Source organism: Diadema antillarum, unplaced genomic scaffold, assembly GCF_040938485.1.
Source record: "Diadema antillarum isolate AM-2024a unplaced genomic scaffold, OU_Dant_1.0 scf00000049, whole genome shotgun sequence".
Taxonomy (NCBI): Eukaryota; Metazoa; Echinodermata; class Echinoidea; order Diadematoida; family Diadematidae; genus Diadema; species Diadema antillarum.
In genome coordinates this window covers 1,864,789-1,891,345 of record NW_027270938.1, presented here as the reverse complement: position 1 = coordinate 1,891,345, position 26,557 = coordinate 1,864,789, and the positions used below count along the sequence as shown (strand labels likewise).

Below are 26,557 nucleotides of genomic sequence, written 5' to 3'. Positions count from 1 at the left end.
TGTGTTCATATGGTTAGATAGAAACTACATCATGGTCAGTTCAGTTCAATTCATTTCAATTCAGTTCATACTTTTGTTTGGTAATAACAATTGTTTGGAAATTTTATTAGGAATGCAGAATACAAACTGATTTGTGTAGAGTGGTTGCAATGTGTTTATATCCCATTAGGGTGTTGTGTACTAAAATTCAGATATGAACCAAGTGTGTTGCTGAGCTAGTCTTGTCAAAGCAACTGATGAGTCCTTGATATGGAATGTTTGGGGATAGAAATGATTGGTTTGTTAGGCTTTGCAAATATTCATAATACATGCAGTACACTGTACTTATATTCAGTAAGTCCTGTGGATTTTGTAGGTGCTTGTACTCATAGATGCAGATTTTGTCTCTTCGACTTTTATCTCCAGTTTCTGATTGCTGGATATTCCATAGTATTCGGAAATGTGCTACGCCTTGTCTTCGGCTATGACAGCTATGGAAACATCTGTGGTCAGAAAAACAGTCCCATCGAGAATGTGTCCCTTTCCGGAATGGACATGACAGGCAGACCGTAAGAGGATGAAATGAACTCTGTTTGAATTGATTGAGATTCACATGTAGGGTACATGTAGCACCATTTCAGAAAGCCTCAAAGTGTATGACAACTTGTACATGTTTATATTGCAAACAATCAATGCTTAAAGTGTTGATGTGCAGAGTGATTTTATGTCTGTTTACATTTACGTCCAAGTATGCTTTAAGATTCATGAGATGACCAAATGATGTGCAGTTTCTATTTTGATATTTCCCTAGAATGCTGTTATCAGAGTCAGCGTAAATAGTGTGAGAAACAAAAAATGCACATTATTGTGACAGTATGATAGGATGGAGGTAATTGCAATGTCAGTCAGGCAAGCATTACATGAATTTTGCTGCATCCATTCATACCTGTAATTCTACTGTATGTCCCCAAAAAAATTACAACAGGAGCTCCACAATATCTTTAAAAATAGTGAATCAATCTAAATACAAATTCAGGGTATGAAGTTCTATAACTCATTGCCCACATCTTACAGAAAACCCCATTCGATTTGCTTCAGTGGTCAAAGAGAAATGAGGAATTTTGTAGAGGATGTCAGGAATCTCTTCTCCAAGTTTTGTCTACTGTATTCACACACAAGAGCATCGAAGTGCTAAACTTGGAAGAATCAGACTCATGACATGCTTTACAACAATCCACTTTTCTCTGTGACCGCTTAACCAAATTGAATGGGGTTTTCTGTATCCACAAAATAGAGCTAAGATGTTATATTCTAAGACCTTGAAGTAACATTTAGACAGTTTAATCATTTTGGGTGTTATCAATGCGAAAATCTGATTGTAATTTTTTTGGGGGACATACTGTACAGTGAATACAGTACCTTTGTTTTAGTATTATATTGTACGGTATGCATAGTATTACTCCTATGGTCTGTAATCATCAGTCTGTATTATCTATATTTTAAGCTCGATATGTGCATCACTACCTAACATCTCCATTCACGTTGGTTTGTGCCTTTTAATGCCTTGAAGCCATGCTTCTCAACATTTTTCAACTCAAGGCTCATTTTGGCTCCCACATTTTTCTTTTTTTAGGCCCAGTTAGATCACATACAATTGTAGCGTATAAAATAAAATAGAATATTTTTATTTTATTTTTGGCTGATATCGCAGCCCACCTTAGAGCTGTGTGGCCCACTGTTTGAGAAGTGCGACAGGCCCAATTTTTCATGTAACCTTGTTGTCCATTCAGGTACGTGTTCTTCATGGATGTCCGTCGGCCGACAGACTCGCTGGAGATCTGCGTCAGCCAATGCCCCGACCGGATGCTGAACTCCTCGGCCGACATCCAGGCCTTTGCGGAGGAATCCATGTCTAAGCTCTGCTCCTACAACACAGAGGTGGCAGATTATGACACGGCTGCGAGGGGGCTCCATGGACCGTGTCCTGAGATTGTCTTTGCCAGGTGGGATATTAAGCCTTTGGATGCTATCAGGGACTTTGGACAGTATGTGTTATGACACTATGAGGTTTTCTCTGCCAATTGTCACTCAAAGCTCACCAAGGGTTAACCTACCCTGTAGAATATGATGTCACAGATGTCATTGCTGCTTCCTGCTTCAGACTATTAAAGAAGCCAAGATCACAAAAAAATGCTCTATTTCTTTTTTTCTGCAAGCGACATTATGCTTATGCAAAATCCTACAGTACATCTTACTTTATACCGTAAAATGAGGAATGTTTGCATGCGTTTTAATTTCGCAAATTTCGTGAGAGCCGCGATTGACGAAATTAAAACGCATGTGAAGGCTCTTGTCTACACTACATGCATATGCATTGAATGCTAGAGGCACTTCGCAAAAATTTCATGCCGTCAAAAAGGCTGTTGGCTCCAATATTCCAAAATTTCATGCCGTTGAAATACCATGTTTTTCAGTATGCTGATGCAGATAGTCGTCATATTTCAAGGGTTCCAGTTATAGCAGTGAAGTACATAAGTTTTTCCTATTGATGAAAACTTTGCTGCCGTTTGTGGCAGATTATGACACAGCTGCGAGGGGGCTCCATGGACCGTGTCCTGAGATTGTCTTTGCCAGGTGGGATATTAAGCCTTTGAATGCTATCAGGGACTTTGGACAGTATGTGTTATGACACTATGAGGTTTTCTCTGCCAATTGTCACTCAAAGCCTCACCAAGGGTTAACCTACCCTGTAGAATATGATGTCACAGATGTCATTCCTTACAACATTCAAACTATAAAAGAAGCCAGGATCACTAAAAAATGCTTTATTTTTTTTTTTTCTGCAAGCGACATTATGCACATGCAAAATCCTACATCTTATTTTATACTGTAAAACGAGGAATGTTCGCATGCATTTTAATTTCGCGAATTTCACAAGAGCCAAGATTTGCAAAATTAAAAAGCATGCGAAGGCTCTTGTCTACGCTATATGCATTGAATGCCAGAGGCACTTCGAGAAAATTTCATTCAGTGAAAAAGGCCATCGGCTCAAATTTGTTAAAATTTCATGCCGCTAAAATACCGATATCATGTTTTACAGTATGCTGATGCAGATGGTCGTCATATTGTAAGGATTCCATTTATAGCAGTTAAGTACATGAGTTGTTCTAATTGATGAAAATTTTGCTGCTGTTTGTCTGCAGTGAGCCCATCATCCACCGCTGCGTGCCTCAGAATCTCTTCACCATTGCCCAGGCCTACCTGGAGAACATCATCTCCTTCCTCAACGCCTCCGAGCTGCTCTCCAAGGCTCTGGTGGACCTCTACATGGCCCGCTTCATCATCCTGGGCCTCTGTGCCATTTCATTGGGTGAGCAGACACAGAGAACTCCACGGGTTGTTAAAAATCCCACTCTCACAAGGGTAGATTTCAAAGAAAAGATAATTGCCTTTAGAATAGGAAGAAAACAATTGGGCCTGGTTGCATAAAAGTTGACACCCAAAATGAAGTCAAGAAAGCCTCTCAATATATGATAACTGACTTGAGTTTGCTTTCCTGACTTTTTTGTTTGCACCTTTGTAATGCAATAGGGGTGAGAATGTTTTTTTGAATGAAAGTTTTACGGAATGCAGACAAATTGTAGTGCTGAACAAGTTGTAATAGCTGTGACCTAACTGAATACATGACTTTTCGTAGGCCTCCTCACCTTTTTGTTATCTCTGGGTCACATGACCCAGGTCACATGACCATGATGCCATTTGCAAATTAGTTCTCCCTTACCACATACATGTAGTGAAATTTCATTCATGTCACTTATTTTCTTTAAGAGAGACATTCCCATGGTAACTCAACTCACCATTCATGAAGGATATTGCATTTGTATGCAGCCTCCAAGACATAGAAAGTCACTGCTTGTATGTGAAGCCAATGACAAAATTTGCTGCTCTTCAGCCCTAGCGAGAGTATTACTCAAGTGACTTTATACCTCCATGAAGTTTAACCAATTGAGAATGAGCTGATTTTGCTATGATGGGCATATCCCATAAACAAAAATCTTTCGCAAACATAATCTTTAGTGGATTAATATACAAATTTTATTTGACAGACCTTTATCTTCAGAATGCTGTATTTTCACACATCCCACCTACAATGTTACAAAGTGGCTAGAACCCACAAAAGTAGACCTGTATGAAGCAAATCCATACTTTAAATTGAGTCCATGAATTGTGATAAGTGTAAAAATGCATGTACATAGTAGGTAAACCTTTCACACACGAGTGTGCATTCTTCAGTGGATGTCTGTTGGCATACATGTACTTGTACATTGTACATGAGCTGTCATGTCCATTTTCGCAGACAAAATTTGTGTAACCCAAGGATTGAATCCAACGACCAATCTGAATTCTGGACAGAGAGTCACTCTTTGTTGTGAGGTAACAGAGAAATTGTTGGTCCTACTGTATATTACCAATCCATACAAACAAAGTGGAACTACTGTTTAATGTGCCAGTGCAGTGTACAGTGCCATGTGAAAGTTGATGTGTTGTATTCTTTTTATGACCTCCCACATGCAGTGCTGTCCTTCATTATGGTAGTACTGATTCACCTGATAGCCCAGGTCATTGTCTGGATCATCTACATCGTCTCTGTTGTTGGATCCATCGGTAAGAATTTTAATTCTTGTAATCTTCTTATTTAGCAATGGTGGCACCAGAACTTTCGAACAGAGTGTCTGATTTTGTGCAAACTTCACTGCTGTGCTCTACTAATGTTAGTTACATTATGACAGTGATCCTTAATATAAGTTAAGCTAACTTTGAGAATATTAAGCTCTTGTCCCCGTAAAGGTTATCATCAAAGGGAGCTTATCATTGATGATAAGCTCCTGCCCCCGTAACTCAAGCGAATCGCACTCGAAGATAAAGCCACAGGACCAGAAGTTTCGCGATGGCCCAGTACAAGGAGCACTGTATTTATATTCGGGAGGTCAACCTGGAAGCGAAAGGGAATGAACGTTTGTGGAGAGGTCATGCTTACCTTCAAGTTGGTTGATTTTCGTGTCCGCATGATGCTTAACACTGAGTAGGGACCCCCCCGTGAAGTTAGCTTAACTTGAAGTTAAGAATCGCCATCAATATGTAAACTATTGCTGCCTTAACTCGGTTTGCATATACATTTTGGGTAAATTCCTCTTTAAGTAGAAGTAAATGGAATTAAATAGAATTTGTGATGGAATATTCACTTCTATATCCTTGCAAAGGGTAGCAAAGTAGATGAGAATATGGAAGCAGATGATTGCACTCAATGTCACTTGTAAAAATTGCATTGCTCATCAGTCTTTATGAAATCGGTCTCATCTGTTGTCATGCCCAAGTGCACTTGGATATACTTGTATTTTAATATGCTTGATGCTATTATTTGAATTGTAGCTGGTACTGCAGTCCTGTGGTGGACGTACGCCAGTAAGAAGAAGGCCCTGGATGCCACACCCGCAGATTTGCGCCTTGATGCCGATCAGAGGAATGTGACCGCCTTCCTTGGTTTCTCCATTGCTGCCACTGTCTTCACGGTGAGTTAGGTGGCTGACCCTCTCCAGATACAATACAATGCAGTACAATATAGAATATGTTTATGTTGCATTCTTTACAACCAGTGAACATGTATCACAGCACTTCACAAAAATATCAAAGTTATATTGAAAAGGAGATAGGGAAATTGACAAAATATGCATAATGAGAATGACAGAATAAACATAATTAATCTTTCAATTATTGAAAACGAAAGTCTTGATAGGATTTTTGGAAAATTGCCAGAGATAGTGATTCGCGGATAATCTGGGGGAGCTAATTTCATATGTGTTGAGCAGCAGCCGGAAAGCTGTCAGAGTAAGAGTCCTGGGGATAGACAGCCAGGTTGGGTCTTTGGCAGACAGAATTCCTTGATAAAACTTCAGTCTGAAACCTCATACGCAAAACTCAAGCAATGTTACAAAGCTTTACAATGTGTTACATGTGAGTTATGAGAAGGTGAGAAAGTTTATTCACCTTCCAGTGAGGACAGATCATCTATCATTAAGTCAAAATATGACCTCAAAATATCTATTATGATCATGTGACAGTGGGATTCTGCATGTAAAAAAGCCCCATACCATTTTGTGATGTTATCCAGTTCTTATATAGGAGTCAACTTTGTGCATTTTGTTTTTCATCAATACTACAATAGGGCCCCATTTTATCAAAAGATATAATCAATTATAAATTTCTTTACCACACAGGCTGCCATAGACTTACCATAGAATCAATTATAACTCTTCATGAAACAGGGCCCTGCAGTGGAATTATATGCACAATAAGTATTACGTGAAATTTGTGTCATTTCATGCACAAAATGGATGACAGGACTTCGGCTCTTAGCTTGTACTGTATGTTCTGATCATACAATTTTAGTAATTTCTTCACACTCCTTATCAAGCACAATGATGTAAGATGACTTTACTTGACATTCCAATAATCCAACAGTCTGAGATATTGTTCAGTTTATAGCTTAGCAGTTTATAGAATATGAACTGTAAATTATTCTGTGGCTTAGAGTCTCCTTCAATATTTCTTGTGTGTCTATTTTGGGGTACTATGAGTGTTCATATTTCTAGTACAGGTATTCTATATTCCTTGTAAAGAGTCAAAGAGGGGGTCATAGAGACACAACACATTCCCATTCTGTCTAAAAATGACACTATGTCCTCCTGTGTGTGTGATTTACCTCCAGTACTCGTCCCCATGTTGTTGCATGCACACATGCATATCTGTATCATTTGTGTGGTGATATACACACTGTTTGTTTGCTTTCAGGGACCATGGTTTTTCCATCTCATGCATTTAGGAAGTTATGTAATGTAATCTGAGTAATGTGTAGTGTTTAGCAGCATCTATTCTTGGTATCATTTCATAGACTAGGTTATGAACTTGGTGAAGAATCCTCTGTGTAATAGAGAAATAATGTAAAGATTTTTTTCCTTTTTTTTTAGATAAACTCTGGTGCTTGTTGCCTGTGCTTGAATTTTGGAGGGTTTGCTGGAGCATGTTAATTTTCTTCTTAATAATTATGGCACTGGTATTAGTGAAAATAACTGTTATCTCCTTTATTAGGCTTTTAATGGTATTCACTGGTAGTGGGGACATTGAACTAGTTTGTATATTGTAGTTTGTATGTTTAAATAGTCATGTAAATTTCTTACCATTCCATTGTGTTTAAACTACTCTCTCATTTTGGCAGTGCTCACAGATAAGCCCCAAAACACACACAAAGCTTTTGTGGAATACCTTGCAGACCTCCCAACCATGCTGAATTTGGAGGAAAGTATCTGAACTTTGACCATTTTGATTTTAGCTTTTGTTTCAACAGAAGTTTATTTTTCTTGATATTTTACTATACCATTCCTGTGGGAACTGCTCTTTGTATCCTAGTTTTGAGCCAAATCATTCCTATTTTTCAGTTAGAAGGGTTGGGTGGTCTGATCTTGTATTCCAAGCAAAATGCTGATGCCCTCTATAAAGGCAACAGGTGAATTTTGCTATTAGAAATCTGTCAGAAGGTGTACTGTGGTGCTATATCCACATATAGTGATTGCCATGGCAATGTCACCTCCTGAACAAGGAGTGCATCATGTACACCATCTCTCCATCTATCCATCCACACATGTCACACACCCCATCTCATCCCCATCCCCCCGTCCATCACCAGGTGATCCTCTTCCTCGTCATCCTCGTGATGCGGAAGCGGGTGGCCTTCACCGTGGAGCTCTTTGCCCAGGCGGGCAAGGCCATCCGCGCCATGCCCCTCCTCCTGCTCCAGCCCTTCTGGACGTTCCTCATTCTCCTCGTCTTCTTTGTCTACATCACCATCGTCTTCATCGCCATCTCGGCCACAGGTGAGGGCGTAGAGATCAAAGGAGGCCGGGGATGAGAGCCTGTGAGAGGGGGAAGAAAAAAGGGGGTGTGGCTGTCCAATGTTTCACCTGGCATTGTGTATTGTGCAGTCCATACGTGCTTTGGTGCTACATCATCATTCTGGGCAAAGAACCACCCCCCCCCCCCCAACACAGTGGCCTACTTGTTCTGAAAGTGGATGAACCTCCCATTGTTCCTGTCACTTCATCTCATTGTTGGTTGTAACCTGTAACACATCAAATTGTCTACACAGAATGGCTTGAGAATTTTGAAATTCTACAAAGTTGGAAGTCATTGTTGTAGCATTTATTAATCAATCACTTCTCCAAAGACTATCTCAAAGAAAACATAACGTTTGGTGGACTGACAGTGGTATGTGTAGGATAAAGATGTTGATAACAGCAGTTATGTTGGTGACCATCTCAATCAGTTTTTTTTTTGTGTTAAACTGAAAATGAATAGGGGATATGGCAGTGGATAAAAATTGTGTTGATTCTTGTCATTAATTGTAAACATTGACAATAAGCCAAAAGATTACTACATATTTACTGATGATCCCATCTTCAGAAGGCTGCTAAATCCATTATGTATATCATGCAAAAGTTTATACAGATGTCACGTAAGTTGTCGCATTGTACCAAAACGGGTGCACACTCACATTCTGTATGATATTTCTGCAGGCTACCCCTTGGTGACTGAGCCGAATGGCTACGTCACCTACAACCCTCCCCAGCCAGTGAGGTACATGTGGTGGTACCATGTCATTGGCTTCATCTGGACCGGGGAGTTCATCCTTGCCTGTCACCAGTTTGTCATCGCTGCCTGTGTAGTGGACTGGTACTTCACTAGGTGAGAAAAGGATCACCAGCTCCCAAGATAGTCAGTGTAATATGATCCATATTCACCACACATATTCTGTACAAGTAATCTTCCATATTCTGTAAACATTTCATAAACTGTTTTTAGCCACTGTAATTCAGGGGGGCATTTCACGAAGGAACTTGTCGGATAAAATGTCCGACAAGTCAATTATATCCGACAAGTTCAGAGAAATCAGCCAATCAGACTAAAGAATTTCTCAAAACTTGTCGGATATAATTGACTTGTCAGATATTTTATCCGACAAGTTCCTTCATGAAATGCCCCCCAGATGAGTGATATACTGTTGGGGCATATCTCCTGTATGTGTTGTTGCTGCGAATATGCTCAGAATGATTCTTACTAAGGTAGAGTGATTTTTAAGTGCAATATATTAAGCTGTGGACATGTAGTAAATCTACCCCCAATTCTGTCTCATTTGTGTTATCAGTAGTGTCAACACTCTTATCGCCAGCTGAATTCAACCATATGAATGTGAAAATTACTTGAAATGCTTTTATACTGGGCACGCGCATTGTGACAGCCATCTATGTATACCACACCTCACATGTATTAATCAAAGGTGAAAGTACAATTGTCGTGGTAACTACGACATCTATAGGAGCATTTACACCGCCACCGAAAAAACCCTAGTTTTCTCCACATTTCACTTTTTTTGTTGGAAGTTTCCTGGCAACTACCGGTATGTGAGGGGAAAATAAAACAGAATTGAAAGGCCTCCCTCAGATCTGAAGTGGTGTAAAATCCTTGCTCCCTGACTCTCCAGTTGTGTTCAGATTTTTGGTCACATGATATCCATATCCACCCCTGGTGCGGAGATCTCCTGCCCATCGATCTGCATCACTGATCTCTATGAATTAGAATCACACAGATCAGTAGCCTCCACTCAAGACAACAGCAATGACTAAAAAATTGTGAGCGTACCATTTTTTCCTGCGCATATGCATTTCCTGTAAAAAAGAAGAGAAAAAAAAGACTGGACAAACAACAAGAAAAGAGTCAGTGTTTCTGTCAGTGTAAATGGTACAGCAAAAAGCTTTGGCATTTCTCATTCCATGTTGTGTGTGTGTGTGTGTGTGTGTTTGTTTGCTTGATTTTTTTTTTAGTGTAAATGCCTCCTATGTCATTCATTCATGCTCAGAGACAAGAAGAACTTCAGTTCCCCGATTCTCCGCTCCGTCGGCCGCCTCCTACGCTACCACATTGGCTCCATGGTCTTCGGCTCCTTCATCATTCTGCTGGTGAAGCTGCCCAGAGCCATCCTCATGTACATCCAGTACAAGTGAGTTCAAAAGTCTTGCATCTCTGTGCAGAGGATTGTGAGCACAGCCATAGAGATTCACATCGTGGTCACACCTGCATTAAGTGGCTACTTGTCCACTAAGACCACAAAATGTTTGTCCTACAGCGCACTCCCATTATAACAAATGAGTTAAAAATGAAACTTCATGACAACGAAGTACCGTGTACGCCATATATTTTCAAATCGGGAATTCCCAATGATTTCGCGAGTGGTTAAATTCGCGATCGTGGAGTCCTGTACTGAACAGAGAAAATGTACACGTGTACGTCACATTCACATCGGGATCAGAGTCAATATTTTTGCGTGTCTTTAATTTCGCGAATAGCACCTGATTCACAAAATTTGCAAAAATAAAGACCTCGCGAAATGTTTGGCGTATACAGTAATAATTCAGGTCCCAAAACAGCCATCTTTATTGCATCTTTATTTACTTTATTAGTTCTGCAGTAGCGAAATTTTGATATGACAAAAACAGAAATGCAGAGGACTTTGTTATAATGGGAGTTGCCTGTACTTCCAGAGCATCTTAAAAACAAAAATGAACCTGTATACAAAGACCACTTGCCTGCAAAGACTGTTTTTTTCTATCTTATTTACAGTGCTCTTGATCATCAGGTTTTACCATGTTGTGCAATACTAATGGTAGGTTCATTTATCTAAGGGAAAGTTTTGCTATTCAACAACACCAAAAAAAAAAAAGATATCCCAAACCAGAATCATATAGGATTTGTAGTTTCCATTTTGTTGGCAGGAGCAAGAATGATTAAGACCTGTTGCCATAGCTCACTTAGAAATGTCTCATCTTGTAGGAATGAGAATGATAAAGAAAAATTAACAGATTTAAAACCAGACTTTTGTGCATTTGATTGCTACGTAATTATGTAAATGTCCTAGGAGTTGGCATTTTGCTGGCAAGATATAGAATTTTGAGACTCTTAAGGTATTCATGTAGCATGTGCACAGTCTTTCTTCTTCCTTATTTCTCATTATTTCTCATGTCCATGTATATTCTTTATTGTACTCAACTTGTTTTCAGCAGATGGTGCCAAATTTTTGTTATATTTTTAATAGGCAAATAATGGTAATGAAATGAAAGAACATTTTTTCTCCCCATCTCATTGGCAGACTCAAGGATAGCCAGAACCCAGTAGCTCAGTTCATCCTAAAATGCCTCATCTGCTGCCTGTGGTGTCTGGAAAAATTCCTCAAATTCCTTAACGAGCATGCCTACATTGTCATCGGTAAGGATCCAGTATCGTCCTCCCCCCCCCCCCCCCCAATATCCCTCTTTTTTTTTCTCATTATCAGTATCTCTTTTATCATTTCATCTATCAGTCCATCTTTCACTCTTTCTCTCCCTCCTTCTCTCTGCATAGTACAGTACCAAAGTGATGATGTCACAGTCTTTTGTTATAGCTTATTGCTGGTTCGAAATTAGATATCCTTGCAAAAGGCTTCAAACAGTGTGTTGGATCCCATTTATATGAGCATGTTTAGCAACCATTGTGTTCACAGACATTTGGACTCTGTGAGGTTGTTTAGAGCCAGTTTACATGGCGATGAATGACGATGATGCCACATTTTGGTACTCTGTTGATCTATCCATCTTGTCATCTTATTCATGCAAAACATGATGGGGGGGCTGGTTCTTAATTCACTGTCTTTTTTGTGTGTGTGTGTAATAATGAGAAAGTTAGTGTTCAGTGAGACTGATTGTCAAACAACAGAAGTTGCTTTGCTGAAAGCCTGAAGTTGTGTGCTCTGATGTCATTCTCTACACAGTCATTATTCGACACCATTAAGGAATCCAAGACATTTCAACATCTCGACATCTTTAAAGTTTGTGTGTCCCTTTTGTAATCTTGAAAGGTGGATTCCTTTCACAGGCTGGTATATTGGAGATGTAGGTAATTTAGGTCTTTCCTCAGAGTAATGAAATTGGAAACTTCTTCACGATCTCAGAATACTTGAAGATATTTTCTTGATGTTGCTGACAGCTTTGTCTTTACTGTTGTGTTTACAGCTATTGAAGGCGATGGCTTCTGCAGTTCAGCAGGAAAGGTAATTTACAATTCATGCAAGATACACACTGAATGTTTTATCACCAATATAGACATGTTTATCACGATTATGACTTTGATAGCAGTTACTATTGATGTTATTATTATGACCGTGATAGCAGTTTCTATCGATGTTGCTTTTATGACTATTTTCATCTTCTATCTTTGCCTATGGTATTATTGTACTGTCAGCACCTGTGTTTGCTGGAGAGGTGATACAGGGATGTGAGAGTTCAGAGTTAATCTGATTTCAGACTCTTTTACTCTACCCCAAACCCACTTGGACTTTTTGGCAATTCAAATACACTGAACTGTTCACAGTTTGATGAGCTTCAGACTTCTTCTTTTTTTTGATGAGTTTCAGATTTTTTTTTTTTTTGAAGTTTTTTCTGCAAGCACTCTCACACCCCCAATGGTTTTAATGTGAACTATTAACTGCTAAAAGGTGACATATGAATGTATCAACTTCTGCCTCAGGTCTGCTTTTTCCCATGTGTAGCAGGGGTCTAGACTGCTGTCTGGTCAGTATTAAAATGACAGATATACTGTTAGTTTCAATGGCAGTGCAAGAATGGCAGTTGTGTGTGGAAGAATTTTTTTCTTTTGAAATTGAAGCTGTGTATGTTTGCTGTCTTCAATAAAATTTTATCAAACCATTAAATGTCTCTTCTTCTTCCTCCCTTCTCTCATTGGTTGGACATGCCAGGCATTCACAGTACTCCTCTCCAACGCCCTGCGTGTCGCAGCCATCAACTGCGTGGGCGACTTTGTCCTCTTCCTGGGCAAGCTGATGGTAGTGGCACTGACCGCGGTCATTGGGGTGGCCATAATGGGGGTAAGTCGCCATGCTTTCCTCACTCATAACCAAATTTCGGCCATGTTCATAATAGTATGTTCATATTCATATATATATATCAATTTGCAAAAAGAAATATAACAACTACCATTTCTCACGACTTGTATGACATATTTGGTTTAATAAAGGGTAGAATTTAGAATTGCGATGAACCGATGCTTTACGCCTAACCCTGGACTTTATAAGATGAGCTTACCATGTTGGTATCTAACTGTAGCGAGCTGAGTATTTTTCTTGTATTTATATTTTGTTTGATTGATGAAGACTTATGCTTGATTAATGATGCAAAATATATACCCTATGCATGTTGTAATAAGATTGCCATTTATTTGAAGTAAAATGTCTATCTATGACATTCTCATAATTCATAAACTTGAACTATTAAGTGTAAAGAAGATGAAAGATTGTGTAATAAGTAACACAGTGATGTACTGAGGAAATCATGTGTGTAAAAGTATTAGGCAGATGTAGTCAGCAGCCGAAAGCTGAATTTTGAAATGCCAAGATAATATTAGGCTTTATGACAATGCATCACTATATTATTTGTGATGATTTTGATGGAATGGATTGATGTGTTGATATCCCTGCAAATATTTTTGATATTAATCTGTATGTTTCCCATTATAATGATAATTAATGCATATTTTTCTGTAAAATGGACCAACAGTAGTAAAAATCTTTCCTGTAAAGTTTGTCAATTTCTTGGAAATATACATGTATATTTAAAACACCTATGTTCACTTTGGCCTTGTACTTAAAATTATCAGACTTGAGCATCCACTGCTAATATGGATATTACTGTTTCTGTTAAGGAAAAGCTGACCACATACATGTAAATAATGATATAATTTCAATATCACAATCAGGACATCTTTTTTTTTCTTCTTTTTTATGACAATCATGCTAGCACCACTTCCAGTTCAGCTTTTGTCTAGAAGAAATGGAAATTAAATATTTGTGTTGATTTGTTGATGAATAGAATATTAACCAATCTTTTCTATGAGTTCATTACAGGCACTTGATTTCATCATTTCAAATGCCAACATGCATACAAATCCAAAAGATTATAAGTTGTTGTCTTATTTTCCCTTACCAAAAATAATTATAAAGATTTCCCTGACCTCAATGAATTTTTATCTGCATACCTGAGTTCATTGTAATGTATGATGCTTTAGGATGATGATCTTACCTAGACTTGACCTTTTGACGATGTGCTGCATGAAAGCTTGCATTGTGTAGATTAGTAGCATTGCATGTGTAAGTGCACAGTGACCCCCCCCCCCCCCCCCCGCCAATAATGTGCAAGTGGACAAGTGCATAAAACAAGTTTTTAGTGCAATGTTTGCATGTGATTGCACGCTTGCCCTTTTCCCATTCACAAAATTTAACACCTTGCTCTTGTATCATCTGTTTGCTGTCCTCATTTGCTCACTACGTGCAATCTTCACCATGTTTTGAATCTATTTCATTGTGTATTTTTTTAAGCATAATGTTTCCCATGGTTATGTATGGGAGTAAGGGCTAGGAGTCAATTGTGCATACAGACTTTGTATTTTGGCTGGCTGATAACAACCATAATGAATAATAATCCTTTATTTGATGTACATGTAGCACTTTTTTTTTTAGTACTTTTTTTCTTTGGGGGGTGGGGGATATAGATACATGTATAAAAGTATAATCAAATCTGAACTGGGATGTGCAGATATTACTTGCAGTCAGCAATCTCTTCTTGATCAACTTCTTTTTGGGCAACATTTAACTTACTAAAGTGTAATGACATGAATTTCACCACTGTATTTAAAATTGACATCAATGCACTAAAATGGAGGATAATTATTTGCCTAGGTCTCAGTTATCAAAATGCAAAGCAAGATAGGCAACATACATGTTGTATGATTGTTTGTAATAGGCAGCACATACTGCATTGTTCATTCAAAAAAGCTTAGCGTGTGTTCATTGTTTGGTCGTATGATTTGTCAGTGATTTTCATCTTGTCATAATATTATTTTTTTCTCTGTTTGTCTCTACTTCATCCACGTAATATGTTGATATAGTTGTTACTGTTTGTGAACTTTGTGAAATCTTACCAAAAACATTGGTCTGTGCCACTTCCTGACTGCACTGCATTTGGAAAACTCTCATAGTGAAATCAAAGCAAATTGATTGAGAATTTTTACCGCAAACGTGTAAGTTCCAATTTTGGAAATGGTCGTAGTTACAAAGTTAATTCTGTGTCAGAGTTTACTGATAGTTATGTGAATGATATCTGGTCTGTTTTTAGACTATTTTGAAAAGACACAGTCTTTCATTGCTTCAACTCAGTCATATCAATTTATCAGTGCTGTGCTGCAAGTCAGTCATGTTCAGCTTTTGGAGTCTGTAAATTCTGATTGCATAAACATTCACAGTTTCATCATGTCTGCATACATCGAGGAAAGAATTCCATTCTGATTTCATCTTGGTTTCGATGCTTTTGCTGTGAGAAATTGAAGACAGAGTCGGTGCAAGGTTCAATGGTATCAAAAACCAATCTCCCAAAGATCTGCCAAACATCATTTTCACCAAACAATTCTGGGTTGAATAAGTGTTCTATGCACAGCTTTCAAAAGCAAAACTAAGTTGTCATCCACTTGCAAATTATGCAGAAGCAAAGCCATTAAGAAAAATATGAAAATGAAAATGAAGAGTAAGTATATGCCATGTGCAGACCATTGTTTTGTGGAAGTGGAAGAAGTCTCCATATCTTTCGATCTCTTACTACTTCTCTTCAATGTGTTTCTCTGTTTCTCTCCTGTTCCCGTCCTTTGCTAACAAAAATCAAACTCTTCTCCTCAAAACAAAAACAAAAACATGCACACACACACACACACACACACACACACGCACACACACACATACACGCACACAAACGAAACCTGCACTTTGTTTGCATCGTGGTCATCATGTGACTCAGACCATGCCTCAGCTAAGCTTCTATGCCGTTCCCGTCGTTGTGGCGTGCATCTTTTCCTACATCGTGTCTGGTACCATGATGAGTATTTACGAGGTAAAGGAAGAAGAAAGCAGAAGATATAAACTCCCTCCCCCAAAAACTCGAGGGAAATGAGACTGAAATGCAGGCATGCCAGGCAATGAAGTGGCGCTATGCCTTAGAGACTGAGGTGTGTGGTGATGTGCTGCTTAGAATGGCGGAGGATGTGCGCTTGCAAACAATATCAAAATCCTTTAGTAGCCGAGAGAGTCGACCCTTGAATGGCAAAAAAATTAGTAGATGCATGAATAAATAAAAGATCTGGTATAAAATTTGCCTGCTTAGATGTACCAGTTTAATTTTCTAGGGAATTCCTACAAAATGGAGCTTTTCTATGTGGGGCAGGAGGAATCGCATTTGTGTCATTTCACTTCCACTCTTCACCTGTGTATTAGAAACTTGCCCTCATCCCTGCACTGTGAACACCTAAAGCAAACACAGGCACAAGAATGCAAGAAAGCAAGTCATTTTTCAAGCATATGTTGCTCTCTATCTTGTATTTCCCCACTTTAGGAATATTATGTGGGCCCTAAATTAAAAAAAAAAAAAAAATTATTCTTTTCAAATTCTGTTTCTGCCTCTATAAAATGCACTTTGCTCAGTAGTCCACAAACCATGTTCACATTGATCACTCATTTTGAGCACATTGAACATAAAAAGTTTGCAATTAGGCTTTCGCGCATATGGAGAAGGCCCTCTCTCCTTCCCAGTGCACAGACCCACACACCCAGCCAACACTGCACCCAGCATTGTGTTCCCTGCCTGGTAGAATTAGTTCCCCCCACCCATCAGTGTCACGAGGTCAATCCTGGTCTGGTCCATGCCAAGTTTTAAACACAACGTTTAAATGCAGGACCTAATGAATATTCATGATGTATCTTTGATTCCCGATTTGTCCCCCCTCCACCCGTTCCATTTCCACCGTAGACCAACCAGAGCCTGCTGTTCTACGCCATAGCGGCGTTAATCGTCTGCATTTTTTCGTACTTAATTGCCAGCTGTTTTCTGTTAGTGTACGAGGTGAGTATTGAATATGCTATAATGGCAACATGTGAAATGTACTTGGATGAAAATCCCACTTGAATTAATCCTTAAATGCCCCTTTGCCAATGAGTAATATTCATTTAATGGTCAGTTATATAACATATTCAATTTGAAAAATATATTTAAATTGTATTGTCTGGTAACGTCTTCAAACAAGATATGAATCAATTTGTTCTGAGTTGTGCCTTTTGTATATTCAAGTTTGCACTATTTTTTCGTTCTGGAGATGTGATCTTACGATTATGTTAACATCTTGTTCAGAGATGTTCATGGAAAGAGTTTGATTTAGATGAAACCAATTTAGACCAAACACATTTGTCATTTTGTAGGAAAGGAAAATTGTTGTTGACATATTATTGTAGACAAACTGTTTTCGTTCTGACACTTTAGCCGACTAAATGTTTGATTTGATTTGATTCAATTTCTGTCCTCAATATCTTCTGGACTTCTCCACTTGTCTAAACAGTGTTGATATTTGACATTAGATCATGTGATAAACTGGTATTAATTATTTGCATGAAATCCTTACCATGATTGCAAATTGAAACCAGTATAGATGATTTGCCATATTTCAGGAATATTTGATTTTGTAGTGATGATGCGTGATTGAATGTTTGCTTAATATGTGGCAAATTTAACTACTTGCACTGACAAAACCCCCTGTTCCAACAAAAAGAGAAGAAATATATGATGCTAATCTACTTTGCGCAAATCTCAACTCTAGATGGCAGTAGACACACTTCTCTTGTGCTTCTGTGAAGATTCACGTATCAACGATGGCTCCGCAGAGAAACCGTACTTTATGGACAGTGATCTACTGGTATGACTGAATGGAATAAATACATTTAATATTGTAATCTTTTGTAGCATTTCATTTGTTAAAATTGTTTAGTCTTAAGTTTTTACCATGCAAATTGTAAATATCTTGTGAGAGGGATTCTGCGTATAATCGTTCACTTTAAATAACAAGCTGTTGAATACTTACAAAAACTTGCCCAGAATATTGCAAGCAATGACAAAAATACAGCTTGCTCAAACAGATGACAACTTGGATCGCCTGAACACGAGAACTCCATAAACTATTTTGTTTGTATGTGCTTTATGTGTGTTAGTGGAGTTTGTGTAATGAAATAAAACATTAAAGAAATATATTATTCAGAGGGGTTAAAGGGATGGTACAGTATTGGTTGAGATGAAAATTGGGCTTTAACTTTTTTTGCGAGATACCAAGAAAGCGGGTATGAAATAGTACAGAGCATACCATTTTCAGAGGAACTCAAAGTTTAATTGATGAAAACTGGGTTTGGAATAGCTGAAACATCCAAAAACAAAGTAAACTAGACTCGGAATTTGTCAACACTGACAAATTAGGTGATCCGATCTCTTCGAAAGTCAATGATTTGAGTCCTGATCCCAATAGGCATGACCGTAAAGGTTCATCTGTGGTTATGGACATTGGCCGTGTGATGTTTGGATTCTCATTTAAAAAAAAGGGAGTCGGGTTTGCCATCTTTGGTACCATATTCCGTATACACTATAACGAAGATACAGAATAAAGTATATTTGACCATTGACCCCACTTTGCACAGCCAAGATGGCATCTGAGAAAGAAATGGTTATTTTGTGAAATGATCCTGGTAACGTGATCTTTGTGTGTGCAAAATATTGGAAAGATAGGACATGTATTCACCAAGATACAGGATGAAACATTTATGAAATTTGACCCTAATTTACATACCCAAGATGGTGTCTGATCAAGAAGTTGTTATTTTATGAAATAATGTAGGTGACATGAACTAAACATGTGCAAAATATGGGATTGATAACCATTGTTGTTCTTCATCTATTGCACAGAATGTAGTAGAAAGAAAGAAAAATAAAGAAAAAATTATGTTATTTTATAGAAATTTGAAGGAGAAGCATTAAAAAATCAGAAAAAGATAAAAATAGGAAGGGAGATTAAGACTAAATAAAGAAAAAGAAGAAAAAAAGAGTTTGAAAAAAAAAATATTGGCAAGGGTGAGGCTCGAACCAGGGACCTTAGGATTACGAGTCGGATGCGCTATGCAATGACCTATTTCATGCTCCATAGGCCCTGTGTATTAAGCAAAATGACGCTGCATCGAAGCCACGTGCCATTTTCAACCAAGTTTTTCGACGTGATGCCGGCCTCGTATGAAAAAATGGAGGGCACATTAACGATAGCCCAAAGTCTCAGCTACAACATACTAAAATCTGGGAAAAATTCACCGAAGCATAAGTGAGCTAATGCTCGAAAAAGATAGTCATGTCAATTTTCACTGCCAGAAAAACTGCTCTCCCATAGAGATAACACGTAAACTGGTCAAATTTGACAAGATTACATTTAATCCATTTTTACGAGGTGATGCCGCCATCCAATCAAAATGTTGTAATTACATTAATGAAAGAACATTTAATAAGCTACAACATACTGAAATCTGGGTGAAAATTGGCAAAGGATAAGTGAGATACGCCCAAGTAAACTTGAAAATTGATGACGTCATTTTGAAAATTTACTTTTTTTACTTTATTAAGAAATTTGATATCTTTGAATCACTTTTTCAGTATCGCCAACCCATAAACTGACATGTACAACTCATCAGCTTTCAGAATATGTAAAGAAAATTGGGGGTCACCGTCCATCCTGACGAGTAAAATCGGATTTAAAATTGGCGGTTTTGGGGCATTGTTGTACTGTATATCGCCATTGACGCGCGCGCGGAATTTCAACTTTGACAGTCCCGTATGACGTCATATTGAGTCGGATTGACTTGAAACTTGCTAGAAATATTCCTTGACTTTTCAGACATCCGATAAATGTAAAAAATCGGGAAATTTCTGTTGCATATGAGCTGTACGTGCGTATATGTGCGCGCGCGTACGCGTCCGTCCAATTTTTTCAATTTTTCAAAAAATGCTCCAAATGGTCTGAAACGTATGCAAAAAAAATTTGAGCTTGATTGGAGCATACAAATATTTCAACGCGCGCGTACGCGCACGTCTTTACGATGCGAGGAATTCTGAAAATATGGGTAGAATTCCCTTGAATTGAAATTTATGTGACGTAAATTTCATTGAGAAATTCCACTCCATTAATGAGATATGATTGAAAATGTGTTTTCATATAATGACGTCATAGTGACGTCACGGTCGACTGATCACTACGATTTTACTTGACATGTCGTCTTTGGGACATGATACACATATGGTATAAGTTTGACATTCATAGGCAATGCACTTTCTGAGCTAGTCTCTACACAACTTTTGCGGAGAAATAAAGAAGAAGAAGAAGAAGAAGAAGAAGAACAAAGAATCAGTACAGATACAGAAGGTGATCCGAGAGGATTCTCGGATCACCTAAAAAACAAAATGATCGTAATAAAAGGTGGGTCCCACACTTTATTAGGATCACTTTGTTTTGGATATCTCATCCATTTCAAAACCAATTTTCATCAAATAAACATTGAAATCCTCATGGAATTCCATGCTCTTTTATATTCCATAAGAGGTTTCTCACTATCTCACCAAAAATGATAAAAACCTGAAGTTAAGTCTCAATCAAAACTATACGATCCCTTTTAGTTCAGGGTCAAGTTTCTTCACTTTGTCTTCAAATTTAATTTGTAGAGACAAAGTGAAGAAACTCACACCTGAAATAAAACATGTTTTACTCTTTCAGATGTCAAGCACATGTAGATTCAGTTGGCTGAAAGTTTGGGTTTGTACTATAAAAGTTAAGTAGTCTTGTGAGTGTGTGTTTGGGCATATGACCACCTAAGACACTAGAATGCAATTTTGCTGAATGTGCCTATTGTAGAAGCAATAAACTTTATTCATTTTTTAAATCTGGGATCATGATTAAATCACTTTTCCCCGCATCTCAGGAATTTGTGAACAACAGTAGTGACGCCATCGACGGCATGGAGAAGAAGAAGAAGAAACACCTCAGGGTTCCGACAGAGGAGCAGCCAGAGACCCATGCAAAGCCCCCTCCTCCTGTGAGTGCCTGATATATCCCTTTAAGGCCCTTCCATAGTCATTTGAAATCACCCCCTAGACTTGTACAAACCTATCTTTCATTTATAGTTATCTGTTTGTTTTTGTTTTTGTTTTAATATATATATATATTTTTTTTATAACTATAAACATTAATTTCATTAGGAAAATTTAGATGTGAAAGTAAAGGTTAAACATAACCATCAGAAGACAATATATTGATGTCTTTTGTAAGCTTGAAATGATTCATATTCCTATATGAATATATCAAGGCATGTATTACCTTTATTGCACATTGTCTTCAACAATCTTCATACGTGTTTGCTGATGAGCATTTCAGTTTGACTAGATATTGAACTCCTCTAGGCATTGCTTTATTAAAAATATGAAGATGCACAAACACCTAACCAGAACTGAACGTTGTTTGCGCAATATCTGGAAATGAAATTGCTTGCTTGCTCACATTTGATATGTGTACAATTCACAATGAAAAGTTATGGTGCAAAAGCTATCTCATGTTTTTGTGCTCATTATACATTTTTATGCATGCTTATCACTTCCTCTTTCTTTTTCAGTATGCATCAAAAACATTTACATTGACTATAAGCATTAATTACCATGTGGGTAATTCTGTGAAGTTGGGGCACAAAGTGTGACATTTTAGCATAACTCAATACTAATTATGCTATACATATATTGTTTATAGACTTTACATTTGTATTGAGACCATACATTTTCCTGGAAATTTTGTGCCATTCAGACTCAGTTTTGATGAAGTTATTAAAACAATATGTAACTGTGTCCTGTAGCATCGTGACGTGTCCATGTATCATCGTGATAGTAAAAATCTGGTCCTAAAAGACAAATTAATGCCATTAGCTTGACCAAAATTTGATATAATATGCATAATTACTAGATTAGTGAGATAGCTAAATATCTTAACTCTCCTTTCCACAGTTTTACTTTTACAAGAAAATTACACAGTGTGTCACTATGCTACACGGTGTCCACCAAATGTCACAAAAAAGGACACCGCATAGCATCGTGATACATTTTGCAATTTCTTTTAAAATTAAAACTGTGTACAGGAAATTTGAGATATTTAGCTCTCTCATTCATATCTTATATGCATATTGCATCAAATTTTGGTCAAGCTAATTGCCATAATTTGTCTCTTAGGACCAAATTTTAAAATATCACGATGCTACATGGACACGTCATGATGCTATAGGACACTGTTACATATTGTTTAATAACTTCATCAAAATTGAGTCTGAATGGCACAAAATTTCCAGGAAAATGTGTGGCCTCAATGCAAATGTAAAGCCTACAAACAATAAATGTATAGCATAATTGATATTGAGTTATGCTGAAATGTATTTTTTAGATATCACGATGCTACATGGACACTGCCCCAACTTCATGGAATTACCCATGTACAAAGTTGACATTGTGGAAACAGTACTTCTTTCTTGGACGATTGCAGTATACTTTTCTTTAATTGTTCAAAATCAAACATGCACAGATAGAGCTTTGTTTATGATGTACATGTGTGTAGACTATAAAAGCTGTACACAATCAGCAAGAGTCATTTTTATCACTATTTGATTGTGAGTGTGCACACATAGTTAATGTTTGCAATAAAAAGTAGCTTTCCAACACAAATGTTTATCAAACAATCAATGCATAAATAGCTGGTGCTGGCGCAATTGAGGTATCCTTGTGCTTGTATTCAAAATGCTCCGCAGGGAAATGCAAGAAAGCAGCAATAAGATTTTTTAGTGGAAACAAATAGGGGGAAAAATAACCTGTTATGATGAAATCAATTTTTCCATATTCAGGAATCTACTAAAGGATTTAGCTGATCATGCTACATATCTTCGTTGGGGTGACAAGACCTTGTATCTGCAATTTTGGTGAAAATAGTGTTTTTTGATTAATGGTCAGATAATGGGTTAAGTGATGTCCTGTCCAAATCCCAACTGTCTTACTACTCCAAAAATGAAGCCACCATGGCATGTCAAAGGAAAGGCAATCCCATTCACCACAGTGCTTTGGCCGCCATGTTTTTTTGCTCTCCTGAACATTTGACATTTTGTAGATACGAGGTCTTGTTGCCCCAGCGATGATATGTTCTTGTCACTGATTGCTTTTGCTCCAAAATGCTGCATTTCTATTTCAATCTGCTGGAATTAGGACAATACGGCCTGTTTTCATGTATATGTGTGTGTGAGTATATGTCTGTGTGATATAAAGTTTGGAGCTGAGAAACAAATACAATTGTATGTTGAAACCCGGTAGCATGGGATTGTACCATGGAGTGGTAAGGCTGGCCTGGCTCAGATATATTTGAGAATCTCTGTAACACATTGTGTAATGCATTCTCACTGATCTCTATGTAAGTTCACAAACAGCTGAACAATCTTTACTGGAGTCAACTACTACAAAAAAGCATATGCTCTTGCTCTGATGCACATATTCACTAACATGCATTATTTGTGTCCTGTTTGGCAGGGAATCTATTGTCTCCCCATGCGACCGGTTCTTTAACTGGTGTGCCGATTGAAAGAAAGAAAAAAGAAAACAATGAATTATTGGTAGATAGTCTAACAGAGCTAGAGCTGCCCTACTCATGCAAATATGCTTTAATTATACCAGAAAAAAACAACCACAACAACAAAAAATTATTTTCATATCATTAGACATTGGTTTCATGCAGTGGCTTTAAATGCATTCTTATTCTATCCCACCTGCCATGCTTCCATGAAGTCTGTTCCTTCCGATGCAGAGGACCAGCCTGACTCTGCCAAACCTGCTGTAAGTCTAGTCTTGGCTCCAGGAACACTTTGTACATTGTACTTAATATTTCATTTTCAATTGTGAGGTGTGATTACACATTGTATTGCATTTTAAGTGCTCATTAGTTTCTAGTTCCCATTTTGATGTTAGAAACTGACTTTAGTATGTGTATGTGTACTCTGTGTGTGCAGGGTGTTCCATAGATAGAAGTATGTCCTGATTTTTTTTTTTCATTGTTTATCTAAGCTTCATGTTGTTCATTTTGTAACTGTCTCTGCCATGTTTGACATCCTCTTGTGAAATCTGCATTATGTCATTTGCATATGCACATACACAAGTTGTGTTTCTCTCATTTAGGTGGATTTATATATATATAGTTTCATGGTCTGACATCTCATTATTAAAGTCTAGATAACCTTCATTAAACATCCATCATTCTCGAAGAAGAAGATTTTTGTCAGTTACATTGGGCCTGGCAAAAATAATGTGTGGATGTATGTGGCAATTTTTGCATTGACATTTGCTCAATGTTAGTGTAACGTTTTCCCTTTTACGTGAGAATACTCCTATAAACCCCCCTAAAATTGCTTCAAAATCTCCCTTTAGCATACCCACTGCACTCACTGTATAATAACCAATTTGTGTACTGTTTTGCATCGATGATTCTTAATCATCATTTTACATATTGTTTATCACTTCCTTTCTTCTTTTTTTTGTGTCTGTTTTGTTTCTCTCTTTTTTTTTTGCAAATAGATTTAAATGATGGTTGGTGGGATATTTCCCTCTCCTGCAATAAGAAATTGTGTTGATTGCACTTGCACACATGAGAAATCCTTGCTGCGACATCAAAGAAAAATGCAAAGCAAATGTCATGCAGTCAAAATTTGTCTGCTTATACACCTTTTCACCCATCACCAAATTGTTTCACACTGTATCATGTTATCCCGTTACCGCTATATTCATCATGGCATATTTGTTCTCCCCCTAATGGTAGCCCGTAGCCCCCGAGTCTGTGCCCCTCACACAAGCCCCTCCCCCATCCGCTGCTGAGGAGGTGAAGTCTGAAGTGAGTTCAGCATGGTGCCCAAGATGGGAACCTTTTAGAATTTAAGGGAAACTTGTGGGGGATGTATTATCAATGTGTGATATACAAATGACTGGTAGAAATACAGTGATATTAATTGACTTTACAGGAAAACTGCTAATTGAGATGTAATTCAATTTTTTTAAAAATATTTTAGGCATGGTATTTTCCAAGCAGCTTAAGATTTGGAATAGTGATAATAGTGACAATAACAATTTGAAAGTAATTATTTTAACTATAATCATAATTAACAGTAATAATGACAACAAATAATGGGTATCACTGGCATTATGTCCTTTGTCACTTGCCTATCATGACGATTATGATCATGTTTTATATGTCAAACTTTCTGTATTGTGGGTGCGACTAATTCTTGACAGGAGTATTTACATGTAAATAAAGACAAGATATATTTATAGGTTATCTGAATAAAAACAAAACACGACTGAAGTGAATCTACTAATGTCAGACAGATTTTATGCTTCGCTGTCCGGCGGCCATAGAATGTTCAATTATTTTCTACCTTCCTTCTCCTTTTGCTCATCTCCTCTAACTGAGGAGAAATGCGATTGTGTTGCCTAGGATCTCATCCCTGCGACACTGAGGCACAGTTTACTTTCACCAGTCAAGCCTTTTCGTGCCGAAAGTTTAATAGTCTGTTAGATATCTGGGTAGTAAAAGTAAAGATATCATTATCATTCTGTTTGGATGATATTATATTATGGCACTTTTCTATAATGTTAATGGCATTAAATGAATAAAGTAAATGATGGGAAAGTAAAACTGTAGTGTGAATATCAAACTTTTTTCTTTTCGTGCACTTCATGTGTATCAAATATGCAAAGCAATCCAGATTGATTTTCCTTTAGTGTAGTTGGATAATAGTTGTAAGTTTTGTCTTCAACTCTTATGTGATCCTCCAGGCATGCCCAGCAAGAAATCTACTACCTATATCACATATTTAATTGTTTCTTTATTGTGTTTAACTTTGCACACACCACTCTGTTGTTTTTGTGTTCTCTGTCCAATGAAACCATGCTTTTGTTTCTGCCACACATTTAATCTCACCATGGTAGCCCGTAGCAGCTGAATCAGAGCCTGTTGCACAAGCCCCTCCCCCATCCTCCGACGATGTGGCCCAACCTGAAGTGAGTTGTGTGCAGCAGCTAATTGGACCACTCACTTCTCAAAATTCAGGGAACTTTGTAGAAGTTAGGGCAAGGAGAAGTCATGCATGCAATTGAGGAAAAAAGAAGACAATTTTCTAAATACGTTTTTATTGTTTTCAAAAGTTTATTAAGAAAATCTTGTGTAATTTCAACTGGTTTACAAAGTTTTATAAATTTATCCGTATCAAAAAGATAGAGAACAAATCACTGATGTCTTGATATTTACGTGATATTACTGCACTTTAGTCCAGCCATGGTTTCATGCACAGGTGTGCTCTTCTTCAGACATAGTATAGTTGATTAACATTTTGCTCTCATAGCATTTAGTGAATGAATTTGAGATTCTTCAAGAGTTGTATTGGATGGTTTGCTGAGAAAAAAAAAATATG

At 37.6% G+C, this 26,557-nt stretch overlaps 1 protein-coding gene across 1 annotated transcript in view; it reads left to right on the top strand.

Annotated features, from left to right (window-relative positions):
- The window catches only part of LOC139715454 (choline transporter-like protein 1), a 40,798-nt gene extending 14,555 nt beyond the window's left edge, over positions 1 to 26,243 (top strand). Inside the window, exons 4-20 of the mRNA XM_071627026.1 lie at positions 406 to 548; positions 1,770 to 1,982; positions 3,183 to 3,349; positions 4,555 to 4,644; positions 5,410 to 5,549; positions 7,721 to 7,907; positions 8,607 to 8,775; positions 9,947 to 10,087; positions 11,234 to 11,349; positions 12,132 to 12,169; positions 12,875 to 13,003; positions 15,978 to 16,070; positions 17,824 to 17,919; positions 21,005 to 21,118; positions 23,886 to 23,933; positions 24,910 to 24,981; positions 26,076 to 26,243. Coding sequence (XP_071483127.1) covers positions 406 to 548; positions 1,770 to 1,982; positions 3,183 to 3,349; positions 4,555 to 4,644; positions 5,410 to 5,549; positions 7,721 to 7,907; positions 8,607 to 8,775; positions 9,947 to 10,087; positions 11,234 to 11,349; positions 12,132 to 12,169; positions 12,875 to 13,003; positions 15,978 to 16,070; positions 17,824 to 17,919; positions 21,005 to 21,118; positions 23,886 to 23,933; positions 24,910 to 24,981; positions 26,076 to 26,243 — 2,124 coding nt within the window. The remainder of the gene's footprint in view (positions 1 to 405; positions 549 to 1,769; positions 1,983 to 3,182; positions 3,350 to 4,554; positions 4,645 to 5,409; positions 5,550 to 7,720; positions 7,908 to 8,606; positions 8,776 to 9,946; positions 10,088 to 11,233; positions 11,350 to 12,131; positions 12,170 to 12,874; positions 13,004 to 15,977; positions 16,071 to 17,823; positions 17,920 to 21,004; positions 21,119 to 23,885; positions 23,934 to 24,909; positions 24,982 to 26,075) is intronic.
- The last annotated feature ends 314 nt before the right edge of the window (positions 26,244 to 26,557 follow it).